At 36.4% G+C, this 22,329-nt stretch overlaps 1 protein-coding gene across 1 annotated transcript in view; it reads left to right on the top strand.

Moving 5' to 3' along the window:
- The first annotated feature begins 8,639 nt into the window (after positions 1 to 8,639).
- gukh (GUK-holder) overlaps positions 8,640 to 22,329 on the top strand; it is an 85,907-nt gene continuing 72,217 nt past the window's right edge. The window contains 1 exon segment of the mRNA XM_034973621.2: positions 8,640 to 9,256. Coding sequence (XP_034829512.1) covers positions 8,968 to 9,256 — 289 coding nt within the window. The 5' untranslated portion in view covers positions 8,640 to 8,967.

Below are 22,329 nucleotides of genomic sequence, written 5' to 3' on the forward strand. Positions count from 1 at the left end.
ACCCCAAAAAAGGAGAAGAAATGGATTGCTGACATACCAAAGTCACGCTATCAAGAAGGATATCACATTTTGTTTCCTCGCCTTCTTAATGACTCTGTACCATTTCACATTTACTTCAGAATGTCGAAGACAAAATTCTTTATGCTATTGCCTAATAGTTTTTGTGGAAATTACATTAGAAACAATAGGTATACCACACAGGTCGGTAATATAATCCTACAAGAAACCTATGTCCAGCAGTGGACATATCTATCGGTTGATGATGATGATGATGATGATAGTTTTTATGGAAATTATAAAAAAATATTTATGCATATCCATACTTATATTATTATCAACGCAAAAGTGTATTTGTCTGTCTATCTACTAGCTTTTCACGGCTCAACAGCTTAACCGAATTTGATGAAATTTGGTACAAAGTTGAATTACATCCCGGGGAAGGACAGGCTACTTTTTATCCTGGAAAATGAAAGAATTTCCACAGGATTGTTAAAGGCCCATTTATATGAAGTTTGGACCAGAGGTAGCTTGCATTCCGGGAATTGACAGAGGTAGGCAACTTTTTATCCCGGAAAATCAAAGAGTTCACACGGGATTAAAAATCTAAAAAAAAATGCAACTAGATGATGCCTGCGACTTCGTCCGCGTGGATTTAGATTTTTCTATAGGTGAGCACATTTCCGGGAATTACCTACTAGTACCTATATACCTGAGATAGATTATACCCTGTAGGATAAAAGTAGCCTATGTGTACCTACACATAGGCTAGTTTTATCCCGAAAATCAAAAAGTTTCCACGGGATTTTTAAAAAACCTACATCTACGCGAACGAAGTTGCGGGCATCAGCTAGTCCCTTAGGTTCTGTGGAAATTACATTAGAAAAAGCATTTTCGCAAAATGTCTTTGTTTTATGTGCAATAGAATATATAAAATAGGCAGGTAAACACAGGTACATATTATATCTAAATACCTATATAAAAGAAAAAGGTGACTGACTGACTGATCTATCAACGCACAGCTCAAACTACTTGACGGATCGGGCTGAAATTTGGCATGCTGGCTAGCTAACTAGCTAATAGACGTAGACATCCGCTAAAAAGGGATTTATGAAAATTCAACCCCTAAGGGGGTAAAATAGGGGTTCGAGATTTGTGTAGTCCACGCGGACGACGTCGCGGGCATAAGCTAGTATAATATAAACACAAGTACAACAATAGGTAGGCATATTTCCGAAACTATTAATTCTACCTAGATGAAGTAGGTAGGTATAATATGTACATAATATATTATAGTTATTTAATCAGGATTATTTTTACCATTGATGTTTTCTCATAACGCTCGGAGAGACATTTATACATTTAGACACTGGGAAGGGGGGAAGCCGACATCCTAGGGGTTGGGACCTTTGAGGATATACTTCTAAGAGCATGAGGAACACGTCATGTGTCAAAAATTAAACCTACGTTATTTATTTTGAGGTCTATCTTGCCGATTCTTGCCTGTACTTTAAATACCTAACAAGATGCGCGTGTATCTTATTCGAGCGACGTACGCATACTGAAGCGCCGCGCCGCGCCGCTGGGTATGTCGCACTAGCGTCACTGCACTGCGCGTCGCTTCGGTGCGCTTCAAAATATTCTCTCCAGCCGTGCCGCGCGGCAACGCGCGGTGAAGCGCCGCGCCGCGCCGCTCTAGTGCGATATGCGCCATACAAAATGATAGAAATTATATTTTGAAGCTCTGTGCCGCGACGTGAAGCTCACTGAAGCGCCGCGCCGCGCCGCTCAGGTGCGTACGAACCTTTATAGAATATTTTATGAACATAATATAATATTCTCGTACTTATATGAAATAATTAGGAACATTTTATTTGTATGGCGTATACTTATTAATAATATTATCAAATAGTGAAAATAGCTGAAACTGAAACCATTTATGTACCCAGTTAGTTATTTATAATATACAGCTTTGGATATTCTTACTAAGGAAAATATAGTTTAGTTTTTATTTTTCACTGTGTTATAGGTATAAGTTAGTTACTTAGTTGTAAGTCATACTACTGCCATTAAATAAGATACCTAATTAAGTGTGTAGAAGTTTTAATCAAACAGCTATGTAAGAGTTAGTTAAATTCAAATTCTTAACATAGTCAAGTACATAATTATGACGGCAAATGTTTTATTGATGAAGTACGTTTATATGCTGTACGACATAACTTAGAAGGTAAAGGTACATCTATGTACTTGATCTAAAAACCTATGACCATCACTTTATTCTAATTAAGTAGGTAGGTATATAAGCTTTATATCATTTTCACAATACAAACTTTTTTTTGTTTTTTGTTTTGTTGTGCCTTATCATGCGATCAGTCGATGGACTATGAGCAGATTGGTTGGAGGACAATACAAACTAATAATGAGTAGGGTCACTGGTCTCAGTCTGATAAGATTGATTTTGCGGATATTGCCGATGCGACTTCTCTAAGTTGTGTACCTATAGGTACATGGTGTAATTAGAAGCTAGCAAAAACGAAGACATTATACTGATGATTACTGATAAGATACCACGAAAAAGGGTTTTAAAAAAAAATCTTGTATTTTTTAAAGTTCGCAATGTATTGGAAATAAATCATCTGACTGACGCTACTGGTCAACGAACGTTACGTAGTTAGATGCCGAGGGGTCAATACCACATCATACAGCGCATTGACCCCGAGTTTTGCACGTTATACATTGCGGGCTTGAAAACTACTAAATCACTAAATCCACAAGTATAAGACAAATGCTTATTGGTATTTGGATTGTAGTTTTTGCTAATAGCGTTCTAATTACACCCTTTATATTATGTATATATATGTAAGCAATGTATTACGAAGTAGGCAGGTATTGTATTTCGAAGTAATATTTATATCTATATAAATATTCGCTATGGGTTCATTATTAACTATTATTTAGTAGTACGACTTTCTATCACAATTTACCCTAAAATTAATTAAAAACAAACCACTGAAATAAAAGAACCAGTTAAAAATTGTTGCTCAAAACTCAAAATTGAAAAATCTACTTTTCAAAAGTTATTTGAAATCTTTTTGTAAGCAGTTTATATGTAAGTACTTAAGTAGATATATTATAATTAGTAACTATGTACTTTTCATATTGTGGCAAGATATATACAATTATTATCTTACTTTTCATAATGAATCCTCCTACATCAATGGTTATTTATTCACTACAGATCATCCTCAGTGTCATTTGTCAATCTTTTTGTAATTATTTTGACATTTACTTTAATGAGCGTCGAAACGGATAAAATCCTTGACTTCACTTTAGCCTTCTCTCCCTTTGCCCATATAATATAATACTAGATGATGCCCGCGACTTCGTCCGCGTGGATTTAGGTTTTTAAAAATCCCGTAGGAACTTTTTTGTTTTCCGGGATAAAAGTAGTCTATGTCCTACCCGGGATGCCAGCTGTCTCTGTACCAAATTTTATTAAAATTGGTTGAATGGATGGACCGTGAAAAGCTAGCAGACAGATAGACAGACACACTTGCGCATTTTTAATATTAGTATGGAAGTATGGATATGGATATTATGTACCAGTAAGTAGGTAGGTACTTCAGTCTTTTGTGTCAGCTCAATTTGTGGTATGTGAAATCTTTACCGAAAAATTATGAATAGTTTCACAATCATTTTATTTCTTAGTAGAGGATGCCCGCGACTTCTTCCGCGTGGATTTAGATTTTTAAAAATCTCGTGGGAACTGTTTGATTTTCCGGGATAAAAAGTAGCCTATGTCCTTCCCCGGGATGCAAGCTACATCTGTACCAAATTTCGTCAAAATCGGTTGAGCAGATAGGCCGTGAAAGGCTAGCAGACAGACAGACACACTTTCGAATTTATAATATTGTAGGTACTAAACTAAGTATATACCTTTGTGACTGTACTTGCATTTCACGTGTAAATACCATGAAACTATTTTTTTTTTTTTTTAATTTACCTAAAATTTTTGTTAGTATTTTTGACCGACTTTGAAGAAGGAAGAGTTTCTCAATTCGGTGCGTTTTTTCTATGTAGTATTCTGAAGTAGTAGGTATACAATAGCTACATAGAACCGATAGACCGGATGGATGGATGGATGGACACTAAGCAATTTTTTTTCCTAAATCCCCTCGGCTTAGGATTGCATTTCCCTGCATCATCAGAAATGAGGGTTGGTATTTGGAATCCAGTCATTAAGTAATTGCTTGGATCAACTTTTCCTAAATCCCCACGGCTTAGGATTGCAGTGCCCTGCAGCATCAGGATTGAGGAGTTAGGTCTTGGAGTTAAAAAATGAAGTTATGCTGGGCACCTACAATATTATTTCACCATCAACAGTTCCTGAACCCCTATGATTTAGAAGTGCTGTCCCCTGCATAATTAATTTAGAGTTGAGCACTTGAGCTCACAGCAACAGTTGGGACTGAAGTTCAATCATGAAGTCTTGCATCATAGTTCGTACTCTAATATTAATTATTATTATTCATAAATTCCTAAATCGTTATAACTTTGGCGAACAGTAACCCTGAAGTATCAGGATTAAGGAGTTGGATCCAAAAATAATTGACCATCTCATAAATCCTCTATTAAGTAAAAAAAAAAAATCGATCCAGAAATCTCGGAGAAATCAAGTTGGTGCACTAGGTACCTACATAGAAAAAAAGAGTCGGGCCGAATAGAGAACCTCCGCCTCTTCGGAATTCAGTTAAAAACTACCTAGTTCTGTTTATAATAAAACTATTAATAATATCACTTATTATCTATTTAGTACGGTCTACTACATACTAACATAATGCAAGTTAATGTCATAGTAATTTCGTGCTTAATTTATAGTTAATTACCTATTTATATAATAGGTAATCATTCTTGTTCTACTGTCTGTATACCGACTGTATCAAATCATTCATATTGCATTCCTCTATAATCTACAATAGTTTATTTTCATTGTAGTTAAGTACGTATTATCTAAGGTAGATAACGTCAAAGAAACTGCAACCTACAGTTTCGCGTCCATACAAACGTATTACGCAGATTATTCTACTACATATTTCTTGTCCTAGATCTAAAATTAATAGAGCAAGATTTCCGATATGTCCCGCCCTTAAAAATGTTGATTGTAACAGCATGCGCTCACGCTCGACTTGGAGCGACCACGAGTATAGCGTGGAGACGACGACGCTGCACTGCACTGCACTGCACCGCACCGCATCATGAACGGCAACGACGCAACGCGAACAACGACAACGCGTGCCGCCATGTGTAACGACCCTAATAATTAGTAGAGTAGGTACTTACTTACCTTCACTGGGATTGTATTGTAATGCAGTACGTTACTTAGCTAAGATCTGAACATATCTCATAAAACAATTAAGATTAAGCTTACATAATATATAGCTAACTTACCTGTTTTGTAAAAATGTTTAAAAATTAAAATGTTCGTTGCGAATAAATGTTGATTGCTAAGCAAAATATAATATTTAGGTACCTAGATCAGGAACGTATTGGGATAAATAATTATTATCATGTACCTACCTATATCTAGGTAGGATAAAGTACCTACAGAGTACAGTGGTACCATAATAAATAGTATTATCCTAAAAATATTATAGCTATTATATAATCATCTACGTGAAAGAGCGCTTTGTTATAAAATAAAAATATTATTTTTTCTGCAAACTGTTTTTTAATTTAGTAAGTAGATAAGTAAGAACCTTTGCAGGTAGGATTATGGATAAGACCTTGTAAGTTGTAGCTTGCTAAATTAGAGATGGCAGGAGTGTACGTATTTAGACTGAGGTATAGGTAGGTACTAGGTATACTACGTAGGTATCAGCTACCTACTAAGCGTTTCGATAGTAGATAATCTATGGTTCTTTCGACTGATAACTTAGGTATAATATTCTATGCCAAAAAACGGTGATAGCCCAGGCACAGAGTAGGGATATCTACTCGTGTGGCTTGGGCCCCATCTAGGACCTAGTGGATAAGGCGCGCCTTCCAGTTGGGGGTTTCGGGGTTCGCACTTCTAAATTTCGAAGCTATGTGCGTTTTAAGCAAAATATCACTTGCTTTAACGGTGAAAGAAAACAACATGAGGAAACCTGAGAGTTCCCCATAATAAGTCTGCCAATCCGCACTCTGTCAGCGTGGTAGACCATGGCCAACCCCTTCTCGATCAGAGAGGAGATTCGTGCTTGGTTGTGAGCTGGTGATGGGTTGATCATGATGACGATGATGATATTCTGAGTCAAGCAAAACGACAATAATTGCGATGCGTCCAACACGCCTCGTAAAGGACTAAGGAACGAACGTAGGTATTGACCCCTAATGCACGTATACGCGCGCATAATGGATTGGTTACAAACTTTCGAGTTGCTGACCTGACTAGACAGCTGTAGCAGCAGCGCTGCACTGGCCCTAGCTAACTCGGCGCCCTAGGCACAAAACAACGAGGTGTTTATAATCGCGCTCCTGAGAAAAAAGTCATAACAAATTAAAACGTAATGTAATTTTTATTAAAATTAAAATAATCTTACCTGATTATAGGAAGACTACAAAGGTCAATTTATTTTTTTTAAACGCCATCTATCGTTATATCAACGTACTAGCTATACGAAAGCATACGCAAGTGCTGCTTTTTGTGAAACGGTTAAACTATTATAAAATGGTGCGTTGTAACAAATTTCAATTTTAAAGATTACTCATTTAATATAGTCCAGAAATTAAATGGAGCATGGCAAAAATTTATTTTAATAAATTAACATTTAGTAAATTTTTCTAAATATTAAATAATTTTTTTACGCATTTGTGTAGCTCCATCTATTAAAGCGATTTAGCTTCATGATTAAAACTTTACATATTTGTCAATAGATGTCGCTTTTAAAGAAGATTAGTGTTACCAGTGTCCATGCTTTTGCTTAAATTAAAGGAAAACCCTACAGTATTATAAAAAGTCTGAATGTGTCAAATAATTTTATGTAAATTATCACCATAATCAAACCACCCATAAAAAAAAGTAAATGGCGTGTTTGAAGTGCCATCTTTTAACAGTTGATAAAAATCGTTATGTTAGAGTTATACATATGCAATTTTAACCAGTAGGTTTACCAAAATTTCGTAAAAAAACATTTAAAACAAATTACTTAGGTACTTAGATTTTATTTATTACGTTTAAAAAAATTAAGTACAGTTTTCCTCAATTTAATATGTGTAAGTAATTGTGACATTCTTTAACTTGTGACATTCTTTAGCATTGAAGTTTAAAAGTTTTCAGACAAGGTTCTTTTGAGTTACCTACTTATTCATCAACAGCTTTAAAATTTTCCTGGAGAACTATTTGATTTCCGGGATAAATAACCAGCCAAGTAGGTACAAGTCAGGCTCACGCACTGAGAGTTCCGTATTTCAGTCATATTTTTTCGACATTTTGCACGATAAATCAAAAATTGTAGGCATAGTAATAGCTCTAGATAGCAATAGGTAGGTAGGTATCTGTCTCCAGGATGTAAGCTATCTCTATAAAAAAAGATGATACCCACGATTTCGTATACCTTACACGTAGGTAAAGTTAATTTACTTTTTGAATCCCGAAGAGTTAAGTTTTTGATTTCAGGGGACAAAAAGTAGCCCCTGTCCATCCCTGGGGATACAAATTATCTCTGCACTTATCAAATTTCATCAAAGTTGGTCAAATGGATTTTTAATAATATTTTTAACCGACTTCAAAAAAAGGAGGAGGTTCTCAATTCGTCGGAATCTTTTTTTTTTTTTTTTTATGTATGTTCCCCGATTACTCGATGACGCCTGGACCGATTTTGAAAATTCTTTTTTTGTTTGAAAGGGTATACTTCAAAGTTGGTCCCATTTAAATTTGGTGAAGATCTGATGAACATCTTCGAAGATAGATACTCGAACTCCTCAACGGATAAGAGTAAATTGCTCGCGATCAGTGTAATAGCTTAGGAAACAGTAGATTTTTAACCAGTTATAGCATAATTCCATGGGGCCACTAAAAATTGTGAAATAAATTTTTTTTACAAAAAAAATAAAAACCGACTTCGAAACACAAACACTAAAAATTGAAAAATAATTTAATTTATTACCGAATATATTATGTATACAAGAGTTAATATAGTTCCATAAAAATATTTTTTGGGGTCGGTGCCAATGAGATGCCATTGTGGAGTCTCATAAAAATATGAGGTCTAGACTATTCGCGCAGCTAAAGCTAATTGGCACCGGCACCAAAAAATATTATTATGGAACTATATTAACTCTTGTATACATAATATATAATAAATTAAATTATTTTTCAATTTTTAGTGTGTGTGTATCGAAGTCGGTTTTTATTTTTTTTGTAATTTTTTTTTAATAATATTAATCTAGGATTAGGATTTTTATTACAAACTGTATTTTATTTTAAAAGTATTTTATTTGGTTTTTATTAACCGTAAATATTTTTGAAAAGCTATTAAAGAACAATGATTTCCAAAATACTGTGATTTTTCAAAATAGGGAAATTAGAAAATATAGTAAACTTTTATGGCAGCACCGAGCAATGGCTTCCCTTTCCTTTATATCATTCGTTCGTTTTTCATTCGGCCGACAGCTTCGGTCATTGAGTGATGTCGTTTGTAGAGATAAGAAAATGGCGGGATTTCGTCCATATGAAAAGTTTCTAACAAACTTTATTTTCTCATTTTCATGAACTAAACCGTATTTTCAAGCACAATAACCGGTCATAAAATATGTTAAAAGTAAAATTAGTGAAAGTTTGCTGAACACGATGTCGGTTGATTCAAAGTGGCAGTTACCTACCTGACATTTTTTGTGATATGTGTTGAATGGATGCCGAAATTAAATTAAATTCGCACCGCGGGAATGGATGAATAATCTGTGCTACTTGTTTTGGGAACTTCTGTTGAGATGCCTTTCGTGCAGCGCGTTGTGGAACCAAAGTTTCTCTCAAGAACTAGTTTGCGAGATGAAAACGGGAAGCCGAGGGTCACGGATGAGGAACTCCAAGCGGTGACCAACTGTACTCTCAGTAACGCACTCCGACAGCTCGCCTCCTTGGTTCTCCTGGCTGAAGACATCTTCAGTGAGCTCACGTCACAGCTAGAAGGAATAACTGAGAGGTCGAAATGTGCGCGGACGAAGATTGAATGTATTCACGAACTGGTGCAGAAATATGACCCGAAGAAAGTACCAGTCCGTAAGTAACTATTAATTAATAGTTTTACTCTTTACCACTTCATTTCTTTACCGCGTTAATTAAAAATTAAGGAGGTATACTTACTTAATGTTTATTAAAATACCTACGTAAGTACCTACTCAGTAGGTCGGTAGTACTGCACCTAACAACTAGTTATCTACGGTCTATTTAAATGCAGACTCATCGATGATAATCGATTTAATAGGTATTATCTTATAATGCGTCCAAACTAAGAATAGGAAATCAAAAGACCGACCTTTATTTGTCAAATGTCACTTGAAAATTACGGTTTTCAAGGACACAAAACTGTTCAAAATATAAATTCAAAGTAGGCAAGGAAGTATCAAAATACTATAATAACTAGAATCAAAATACCTAACTAAGTACCTACTTTTATAATACTTTTCTTAGTTAGGTAAGTAGGAATGTACCTAAACATTGGTAATACCTAGCTACTCAATCAGAAAAATTACACAAACCTATATGTACCTACATAATAGGTGGGTTCACCAGATAATGAACGTTATTATACCTATCACCATAAAATTACGCTTACATTAAATAAAACGATCATTTGGAAATCTCATTAAACCGTACTACTCCTTAGGCATGCCGACTTCACAAAAAAGCCCAGCTTGATGCATTACCGCGCGCTATCGAAAAACCTGTTCGTGCTTTCGAGCAGCCCGCAATGGGAAAAAACACCCAGATTCCAATGCAGACCATAAAAACTTCTGAGATAATTTCAAGAACATCCGATGAGGACGCCGCGCCGCCCGCACTGCGTCTTGACCGTTTAAGTTGTTACACTTGAAAGCATGATTAGCAGGATAATCGTGCTTAGAATTTATTTTAATGCACATGTTAAAATAAATACCACAACGATATTTTGTTCTGTTGAGAAATAAATTAGCATGATATGATTAAAACATGGGGTTATTCAAGGGGCGGACCAACAAATTCCTGAAAGGCCGGTAACGATTAGTGGTTCCTCTGGTTCATGGGTGGCGGTAATCACTTACCTAACATCAGGTGACTAGCCTGCTCGTTTGCTCGCTATTTAAAAAAAATTAGCTTCTCTTAATCCTCTTTAATTGCTCTTAATAGTGTAGTCCACGCGGACGATGTCGCGAGCATAAGCTTGTCTCTCACATCAGGGGGCACGGTAGTTCCCCCGCCAATAAATCTGTTCAGTTTTAACTCAATCTTAAGTCTGAGCAAAGTCAAAGTGCACTTTATAGATCTCAGCCTAAGAACTCCCCTGAAGTGAGAGTGACCTATCTATAAAATGAAACATTCTAAATCAATTAATTTCTATCGAAATCTGTAGCAGACACATTCACATTCCTACAACCTCTTCACTGAACACATAAAGTACAAATGTCACCTACTTATTGCGCATTTGCATGCAAATTTCATGATTTACCTACACTAAATTTTAGGTAGATATCTTTGAAGTTTGATTAGATGACCTACTTAATTTTTATTTTTCAAATCAAACATAACATAGGTACCTACCTATCACTTTACGTGATAGGTTGAAATGGCAATCGGGGAGGGGACCCGCACGGTGTGCGGAGGGGTTCCGGGTAGCCCCTGCGCTAACCCGGTGCGGGCGAGCCCGGGTAACGTGCGGATGTGCGGGGCGTCCCCCCGCCTCAGACCCCGATTAGCATCTCAACCTGTCGCGGACTGGCGATGCCAGCTCGTTGTTGTAGTTACTTACCTATTTAACTCGGGTCTGAGTATAACCGAATACTGATAGACGTTGGGGTCCCAAGGTGATAGAATGACGACCTCGCACCGAAAAGCGCAGCGCTGGAAGACGCCCCACTAGGTGGACAGACGACATCAAACGAGTCGCAGGGATTTAGGAAAACCGCTGGATTCAGGCGGCGCAAGACCGTTGCGGTGGAAGTCCCTACAACTACAAGAGACCAATGTCAAGCCGTGGAAGTCTATCAGTTGATGATGATAATCAATAATTATGCTTTGACAGCTAACGGTCCTATCCTCTCTATAACCGAAATGCTTTATCTATTCCAAGCTACGGTTTAGAGAGTTCCGTCGAACAGCATCATTAGTACACAGGCATCATCATTATGTGATTTAGCCAACTCCAAATCTGTCTGAGTTAAAAAGAAAAATGCTTCGCTTTTCCGTAACGCATCACCTATTTTTAAATACTATGGACTTCGAATTTCATCACTTAGGCTACATTAGCTGTCCGCAAGAGACGGAAGTTAACCAATAGGTACCATCGGTTAATTTTCCTATCTTGCACAGCATTTCTCTTATTGGTTGATTTTTCCAGTATCATCGCTCATTTTCCTCGCACATCTCTGATTGACTGTAGCCGCAGTGTCATAATTATTATGAGGATGCGGTTATCGTTGCAGTTACGTAATCCAATCCAATCCATCAGCCTGTTTTCTTCCGCTGCTGGACATAGGCCTTTCCAAGAGCGCGCCACCAAACACGGTCCTCCGCCTTCCTCATCCATCCGCTCCCCACCACCTTCTTCAGGTCATCGGTCCAGCGGGCTGGAGGTCGTCCCACACTGCGCTTACCGGTACGCGGTCTCCAGTCTCCACTCCAGAACACGTCTGCCCCATTGGCCGTCGGTTCTGCGACAGACATGACCTGCCCATTGCCACTTCAGCTTGCTATAATCCTATGAGTTACGTAAACTGCAATAAAATTGCATTCCAATTGCAGTTTGCAGTCGGCTTGCCGTCGATCTGTCTAGACCCTCAAGTGACACTGAAATTGAAAGAGAACAGAATATAAGACATCGACGTACGATGTAACCATAACAAGACTATGTACTGTCTTCATCTTCACACTCATTGAACCAGACCAGCGCCTGTCGTTGTGTAAAAGTAAACACTAAGATTCATTTAGTCAATAGTCAATACTAATCTTCATTAATGTGTATATATATATATATATATTATTGGTTACATACAGATACTCAGAAATAAGGAAGATACTTTTTTTACTTAACTGCGTATCTATTTGAATATCACCTATTTGTCACGCCATGTAGGTCTTTATAATATTTTAAATACTACAGTAATTCCTAATTGTATCAATGTTTTTAATCTACGTCCTAGTAGCTTAGCTCTACGTAAAGTTCAATGTCCGATAAAGACTTTATCAACTTTCTTTGTAACTAGGAAATGAGTTCAGAGCGTGGCAATTAATTAAAGGAGTAATGCGAAATTACAATATTTTACTCACATATAAAATCAGGTAATCTCTTATTCGATAACTAGCTTAGACTTCGTCCGCGTGGACTACACAAATTTCAAACCCCTATTTTACCTCCTTAGCCCGATCCGTCCAATATTTTGAGCTGTGCGTTGATAGATTAGTCAGCTTTTCCTTTCATTTATTTTTATTTATTTATTTTATACTTTATTTCACACACTACAAAGTAAACATTAATAAAAGAAACATACAAGGATCTTAATCTAATAGCTGTAGCATGGCCTTTTATACAATATTTATATATTGTTTATTAATAGTTGTTCAGATCGATTTGAAAAATATACCTACTTTACTTACTCGTTCTTTTGTAAAAAAATCTTTCCCTCTCTATATTTTGTGGTAAACAAGCTTTTTTTAAATAACTTAAGAGCAATCTTAGAGTTGGAGAATGGAGTTCCCATGGCTTATCTATCTATTGTCCAAGACGTCCGTTCATTCTCGTGACACAGTGAAACAAAAACCAAGGAACGCCGTTTGCAACCTTATTTTTTTATTTACTCAAAGATTTCATTTAACGTCCAAAAGAGTAATTTTTTAATTTTTTGTGAGTTTCTTTAGTATGTCTACTATCACTATTCCACCACCTTAAGGTGACGCAGGACGCTCGACCGAAATTGGCAGCGCACGTGGGTAACATGTTTGCTTTTCACTTGACATTGTATGAGAAAGTTGAGAGGCACGATGATTTTCACCGAAATCAAACGCGCGAAAAGGGTTTAAGAAGAGTATTTTTGAGAAAAAACTGCTGAATTTATGTTTGCAAAGTAAAGTTATTTCAAGTAATGAATAAATAAACTACGTCTAATGATAAATTGTTTTAGAATTTTCATATCCCTAACCTTATTTATTTACATCCAAAGTTGTCATTAATTTAGTGTTAAAATAGGAATCTTTTGAGCCTCGTAACTTTTAAATCAATATTTTTTTCAATGTTTTATATATCAATAAACCTAGATAATGACGAGATAAATCGATACAATTCTTAGTTTTGTGCGTACAATATCGAATATTGTTGTAATTTCCCTCCTACGTTTGTATGAAGAAAGCACTGAACTGAGTCCCCTTAAAGGTTTCACTCATAAGTTTGCTCTCTTGCCGTAGCAATGTATCTATACATATCTATACGTATATATATAGAGATAACTGAACTATTTAAAAATATGTGTGGATTAGATGGTTCAATAAATTATAAAACTCCTCAAAGCGTTCAGTGCAGGCTTTCTCTACACATTTTATTTCCTCATAGAACCCCCGATAAAAAAGAGTAAGTACTTAGTTACCTGAAAATATACTTATATAACTATTTTAAAATTCAATCAAATTTTAAAATATGTAGAACTACATAAACATTTTGTAGCAAAATTTTTGTACAAAAGAAAAGTTTGCGATTATGTATATCGTGTCAAAATTTTGCCATAAATTATGGTGGCGGCAGCGGTTATGATCTCAACAACCGGATAATAACAGAGGATGTGAATATGTCATATAAATCTGTGTTGTCCTACTTTGTATGGAGTAAATTATAGTTCCCGTGGCCCGCATCTCAGATGCGGACGATAAAGTTCTTGATTAGGAAGTAAGACACCGCTATCTTCCTTTGTATATCAATGATATCAGTACTCTTAAATCGTTCCTAAGAATAGTCTTCAGTTCAGTAGTAGCCTGTGAAAGATTGTTTTAGAAGAAATCAGCTTTATTTTGTTAATCCCTGATGACGTAAATTTAACTGTATAAAATGTTAAAATATGGAGTACCTAAATATGAAAAACGTTTCCAAAATGGATTCAAGTAACATGTACAATAAATTACCTATTACGTATCGACTTGTTTGAATTATATAGAAGCTGTCTATCATAATCAGGGACTTAAGTGATACGGGCCTTTCACGTTAACCAGATATGGAGGGCAAATTAAATAGGGACACATAGTACACACTGCTACCGGTATTAGCTTTTAGCAAAATACGAAAGTACATAGTTATTGGCTCACAGTAAAAACTATCTAGTGATTTCTGATATATATGGAGATTACAAATTTCTTTTTGCCCAAGATTCTTATCTAACGTAACACTACCTTCCTTAGAATAAAAATATGATTTGAAGTGATTAAATCATATTTTTATTCAGTAGGATTCTATAAATTGGGTTGCCTGTGTCATGTAGGTTAATAACAGTTTATGCAAAGCCTTTGCAAAAATATCTAGATTTGTTCTCACACAATTTTTCTACACCTAATACGAATGGTGCATGATGAATTTAACACAAATGGGTGCGAACTGCTATTGAAATATCATTTATAGCTGGGCTTATTTGTATGTTTATGGTTCTACCCCCATGAACGCTTCTTTTGGTAACATCCATAACATCGGTGATATACAACGTTAGTTTTAGTTAACGCAGAAACCGAAATACGTGTCGAATATTTTTACATTAAGAAACAAAAATATTTAATGAGAATTTACGAAGTTATGTGTTGAGTCGTTGTCATCGCAAAAACATGGTCACCCCAAGCGAGCGGCTGTGAGCGAACGAGACGGCTGGCGTCGATCATGCGCGCTCCCGCTTGCACGGCTTGAATCAGCTGGTGCATGCGGTAATTCAACTAGGTGTCCAAACTTGCAGGATTGTAAACCATTTTTTTGTCAAAATATTTAACACATTGTAAAAATGATTGCAGTCGATTCTGTTACTGATTCTGACCAAACTACTTTCCGATTTTGCGTATACTAAAACTATGTGTAATAATTAAAAACTATGTGTCATTATAAGCTCGAAGATTGGTCTCCGCTACGCTCGCGCTTTTCGAAATTTAGCTTTCAGAAGCTCGTGGCTTCACTTTCATTCATTCATTTCGTGGAAATATGTTTTCATATTCAATCTTTACAAATCAATGTACGTAACTATATTAGGTACCTACTTGCCTTGCATGCAGATGAGATGCACTGAGCTGTAGCGACCTGACTGTGACGTCACATGGATTGAAGTAGTAATGTATTTCACTAAGAAAATTTCTTTGTTGAACAATCCATGTGACGTCATCACAGCTCATGAACCTAAGAAGATGGCGGGTAGCGTTTTCGCGGCGAAATTTGAAATGCGAAATTCAAATGAAATGAAATGAAATGAAATGAAAATGAAATGAAATGAAAATGAAATGAAAATCTTTTTTATTCGTATAAACTTTTACAAGTGCTTACGAATAGTCGGATGCATCTACCACTGGTTCGGAATGCCTTTCCTGCCGAGAAGAACCAGCATGAAACTCGGCGGTTGCTCTTTTCAAATATTTGGTATAGGTACAAAATTATGCCATGTATAAAATAGTATTTGCAGTCTTGTGCGTTGCTGGAACGAGCTGCAGGTCAAATCCACGCTCTTTTATCATTTAGATAATCTTCAATTGTGTAATATGCTTTTTTCAGGAGCATATTTTTAATAGATTTTTTAAAATTGTGCAAAGGTAAGTCCAAAATAGTTTGCGGGATTTTATTATAAAAGGTAATACCAATACCCACAAATGACTTTTGGACTTTCCTGAGGCGGAAGGCAGGAGCTGCAAGTTTGTTTCTGTTTCTAGTTAGCCTATTGTGTAGATCACCAATTTTCTTGTAACTAAGAATATTTTGTCTTACAAAAATTATGTTATTATAAATATATTGAGAGGCTACAGTAAGGATATCTATTTCCTTAAATTTCTCTCGAAGGGAATCGCGTGGTCTTAAGTTATAAATTGCGCGTATTGCCCTTTTTTGTAATACAAAATTCTCCCAATATCTGCCGCTTTACCCCATATTAAGATTCCATAAGACATAATACTATGGAAGTAAGCAAAATATACTATCTTTGCGGTTTCCACGTCAGTTAACTGCCGAATCTTTCTAACAGCGTAAGCGGCAGAGCTTAATTTGCTAGCAAGAGTTGATATATGGGTGCCCCATTGAAGCTTCGCATCTAAGGTTATCCCCAAAAATGTTGTAGTCTCTTCTATTTGTAATGTATCGTTATTTATCATTAAATTAATGTTACTTGTGTTCTTGGTATTGGGCAGTGCGAATTCAACACACTTAGTTTTTTTTGAATTTAAAAGTAAATTATTTACGGTAAACCAGTGAGTTACCTGAGATATGGCACTACTCACATCGTCAAAATTGTCTTTATTTCTATCAACTTTAAAAATCAAAGACGTATCATCAGCAAATAGTACAATATCGCAAGTATTTTGGACAAAATATGGTAAATCGTTTATGTATACCAAGAACATGAAAGGACCTAGAATAGAGCCTTGAGGAACACCCATTAGTGAGGCTGATCCGGATGACTTTACTTCGTTAACACACACTGTTTGAATACGAATGAATGCATTTTTATTGCACTTATCGATCGAATAAAATTTTTTGTTAGCTTATTATCACTTTAGGATCAAATTGAAACACTTTTCAAAAAATGGTTAATTACCCTATTGCAATTGAAACCAAGTCAACAATCACCTAATGCCACAGTCAACGGTGTCACCTTTCGTCCCAACGGAGCCTTTCCTTATAGCCTAGCGGTATAGTTTTGCAAGCTATTGAATATCTCCAGTCGCTACGTATTAAGCAAGTCTTCGTCTTGTAATATGAACACCAGCTTAAATCTAACTACATTATACCTACTTACCTAATGTGTTTATACTCGGCTCAGTTGCGAAAATAATACCTTTAGAAAGGCTTACATTGTGGGGATATTGAAACGCAATAATACACTAGCTTTACATAATCTATAAATAAAATATAGTACATACCTATATAATATAATCCCATATATTACTTAATTGCTTACACAATATCATATACTTAGTACTTAAGTAGGTATATAATATATGAAGAGTTGTACTTGTGATTTATCCGTAAGTTAGGTACATGCTTTCTAATTTTACTTTTTATTTGTGAATTGTTTAACCAATCCATAGTAGTATTGCCGTTGGCCAATATTTTGGGAACGTAGTTGAGTTTATTTTAGGGTTCTGTTATGGCCCACTACAAATATAAGAAGAGATAAAAACTACACTTGAGATGCTTACCCCTCTCGGCATTGTGGGAACCATTAAAAGGGAAGAGAACTTTTTGTCGCTCAATAACTTCCAAGAAAAAGCCGGCCAGGTAGCGTGCTCTAATGCAAGCTTTTGTACATACAAATATGAACTAAAACAATTATTAATCTTTATTCATACTACTTAAGTTAGTAATGGAAAGGTCATATCTGTCTTTTTTATTTTTTATTTATACAGCAGGGGAAAATCCTCATGGACACCCTTGGGTAGAGCCGGACTCTTATCGGCTAAAAACCCGTACTGTCTTCTTGTTGACCGTGTACCCGCCTTTCAGCCTACAACACAGCAACATTCCTGCCTATCCTCCTTTTACATCTCTTTTCCCCTCTTTTTCTCTTCATCCTTTTCCTTCATTATTATTTCTGCGAAGTTTGTAATAGCTGTCTGTCCAGTTTTCTTCATTTTCTAGCATTTTTTAAACTAGATTTTCTACTGTTATGTCTCCTATTTTACTGACGATTTGTCTTCTCTCCTTCTCCCAGTTTGCACAGACAAATATGGTGTACATAGCATCATCAACTTCGCAGCAGTAAATGCATATGAGAAAGGCTATGAATACCCCGTCCCCTGTTAAAAATTGCGTCAATCGATAAGACAGTCGGCCATGTTGTCTCTTTGTCCATTCTTCCAGACTCGGAATGAGACAATGTGCTCATCTTCCTTTGGTCGAGCTATCCCACTCTCTTTGCCATCTTGCAAGGGTTTTCTTCTTCGCGGTTCTGATTTGTTCGGCGTTTGTTTGTGGTGTTTCTTGTCTCTGTTCTGTCAAGAGCCAATAAGTGGATTGGTGTTAGGTTCGCCAATACCAGGGCTGCGTCCGTGGATACGGTTTTATAAGCAGAGCATACTTGAAGCGCGCGCACACGTTTTGCTTTTAGGATTCGTCTTTTGTGCACTGCGAACTTTATTGCTGGTTCCTGCACCGGCGCAGTATACAGGATTATCGTTTGGGTAGCCATTGTGATTGGTCATATCTGTCTGTTACAATTCGTAATAGGCTACTTTTTATCACGGAAAAACCAAAGACTTCACACCTAAATCAACTTGGACGAAGTCGCATACATCATCTATTTAGTACAGAGATAGCTTGCATGACGGAGAAGGAAATGGGCTACTTTTTATCACGGAAAATCAGAGTTCCGTCGGAATTTAAAAATACTTGCGCCATAAGACCTAACTACCTGCCAAATTTCATGATTCTAGGTCAACGGGAAGTACATACGTTAAGTTAGCTAGCGTTAAGGTTGTCTGGAAGAGATCGCTATTTAGCGATAAGACCGCCTTTTTGTACCTACTTATTAAGATTTCTTTTTGTAACCTGTCATTTGTGTTTCTGTGGTGCAATAAAGTATATACATACATACATACATACATACCCTACAGGTTTTCGTGACAGACACGACAGACAGACAACGAAATGATCCTATAAGGGTTAATTTTTCCTTTTGAGGTACGGAACCCTAAAAATCACTCGCAAGATGGTACCAAGTAAATACAACAATTATAGGTAGTTAATTAAGAGGACACTGATGAATAATGACTCGTAAGCGTCAGAGTCGGTTAAAAGCTTTGTACATTATCTTCGGAGCTTTATGAGGTTTATGACTAATTGGTTTAGTTAACTTTAATTTATTGCCAGTTATTATCAACACCAATGTCTCTTCGTAAACATGTAGCATTGATGTATTTGTTATGGACTTTCTTAAGAACAAATAGGCAGAGATGTTTCTTAATGCTAGGTGTAGGTAGGTAGGTACACTATTATTATTAATTAGCCGATGCCCGCGACTTCGTCCGCGTGGAATTAGGTTTTAACAACCCGTGGGAACTTTTTGAGTTTCCAGGATAAAAAGTAGTCTCCAGGTCTTAATCTATACCCAAACAAAAAATCACGTCAATCCTTGCACCTTGCACGGTTGAACAAACCAATAAAACAACAAACAAACACACTTTCGCATTTATAATAAGGGTACTGATAGTACGCGACAGGTCGAGATAGCAATCGAGGAGGGAACGCACCGCACACCCGCACAGCCCCGCGCTAACCCGGTGTGGATGTGCGTGGGGTCTTGTTGATTGCCATCTCAACCTGTCGCGAACTATACCTGACTACATTTTTGTTAATTACATCAGAGAATTTCTATCACACAAGTCAAGGAAGAAACGAAAAATACTCAATAAACGTTAACCTAAATATTTTATGGGTCAAATTCGTTAAGGAGATAACCATCTTAGTTACCTGTTTTATTATCTGAAATAAATAATGTTGCCAACTGTCACAATTATTTCCTTGTTTTCTATATTTTAAGACGTGATATACCTAAGACTATCTCAGAAATCTTATGCGTTTGAAAAGCATAAATGAAATAGCCAATTTATAATAGGTACCTGTCACAATATGATTTTAACTCACATAATATTATGTAGGTGGTACAAACTGATGGAAGCCTAATGTATTCTATAATATCCTTTGTATTACATACTCGATCAACAAAAGGTGCATTGAGAAGTATAGAACAATAGGTTGATTTTATTTCTGATCTATGCAGCCAGAGGCGAGGCTGTGACAATGACCTTTAAAAACCCACGCTAATTATACGCTGGCGGCTCAAACGACGGCCGGGGCCAGACTGGTTGCTGGAATGTCTCAACACATACCAAAGAAATTTTTTAAATACATAAAAGTCAAACTTTCCCTTCGGTGAACTTGAAATTCAGTTTACGACTTTCGTGAATTACGCAGCTTGCACGTGCTTCATAATTCCAAGAGGATTTACAACGCTTTATAAATAGAATGTAACTGGCCAATAAACAAAAATGCTGGATTTGTTTGCCTAATTCTTGCGTGACGAATGACGATATACAAGGAAGAAGTTTCGCGATCGATTTCTTGGTTGAGTCTCAGGCTGAGATCTATAAAGCGCACTTTGACTTTGCCCAGAATTAAGATACTGTTAAAACGAGACAGATTTATGTCAGCGCTGTCTCGTTTTAACATCTCTATCTTTAGTATTTCAAAACTGGGCAGAGTCGAAGTTCACTTTATAGATCTCAGCCTCAGTTAGCGTTTATGATCTAGGACGTAGGTACGTACCCGTACGTACATCTCTACTGCCGCAGAGTAAGGATAGTAAAGTTATACCGTGCTACTGCTACAAATTATAAACTTTTTATAAGTACGGTCTGCGAGAACATGGTACGAGTAATAACGATTCGCCGATATCGCTCAATTATAGGATGTTCACAAAGGCGTAAAGAATCGAGTAATGTGTGCAACGGGGCTTATGATGCAATATTTCGGCGATTCGCTGGCAATAAATTTAGCGTATCTACCGTTCCTGTTTACAGCATACGGCGCAGACACTAAACTACCTACCTAAAATGTTCATGTCCATTTTAATCAAGAAGTAGTTGCAATGACAACGCATTTACTCATTGAACATTAGCCTTATGAACTAAAAACATAAAATTTTATAAGCTGGCTAACAGCTTTATTATTTCAGATCGATTGATCTAATCTACTGATCACATAAAAGCACCGAGTCTGCATAAAAGCAAAGCACGGAGTAATCATTCTTTATACCTACTGTAGTAAAAGGATAACTTTGACATTTTTATCCCATAACTGGGTTTTTTAATTTTAAGCCTGTGTCTGCGACACCTTTGACCCTTCCTGCTTGACTAGACAATTTTGGAAGTTTTTGTGACTTATATTGTAGTTATAGGTTCGTAGTACAGGGACAATAATGTGACTAACTTCAAAAAGTCAATGTTGATGAAGCCACATAAAAAACAGGGGTGCGCGGCAGCTGATCGGAAGTCCTGTCTTTTGTTCAAACTACACCACACGGCGTAGGTACTTTATCCTCAAGGAAGGAAGGAAGGAAATGGGGTTGTAGTTGTTACTTTTATTGTCTGGTACCAAAATATATTTCCATATACTGTACCTACTCAAGTAATCGTAAAGAATTGGTGTTTCAGTTAGGTATGACATTGGTACAGTCAAAACCTAAAATGAAAAATAGAAAGATAAAAAATATATAATTAAATAAGACCAAACCATACGTCTACAATCGTACTACTGATTGATCAAACAGAGGTTAAAAACCTCATTAGGTTATTAAAAAAAGATGACTATTGCATGACCTGCTTCATTTATTATTGAACGTGTTGTCACGAATTTTTATCGTACTCCATTGTCCGGGCTTACGAAAAATTCGTATATTTTTTATTGGAACAAAAGAAGAAATAGCACCCATTATTCAGATTTTTTGGGCACAATAGTGCTGCAACGGTGCACGCGCAGCGTGGGACTGTCGAAGATTACATAAGCAATTGTTCAGAATTTCGCCATTGCTGGAATATATGTAGAATATTATGTAAAACTACAATTACTGACGTACACGCCTAGCGAGTATTATTATTTGAAGTATATTGATTGTTTCCTGACTCTACCCAGAGTTGCCTATTTCCGCTGTTTTCATGAGGTATTTTTTGTTAGATGTTCAATGTAGAGATTTTTGTTGCCTATCAATCTTCTCTTGTCTATTAACAAAAAGGACGCTGCTAAACATTCAGGTATGAACTATGAATGCATTTCTTCTCAATACGCGCGCCGTCAAAATGTAAATGAATTACGAATCTGTAGAGTTACCTGTTCTATGGTAGAACATTTTCAATATGGCAATTTATTTGTATGACATTAGAAATCA

This window comes from Maniola hyperantus, chromosome 12, assembly GCF_902806685.2.
Source record: "Maniola hyperantus chromosome 12, iAphHyp1.2, whole genome shotgun sequence".
In the NCBI taxonomy this organism is placed as follows: domain Eukaryota; kingdom Metazoa; phylum Arthropoda; class Insecta; order Lepidoptera; family Nymphalidae; genus Maniola; species Maniola hyperantus.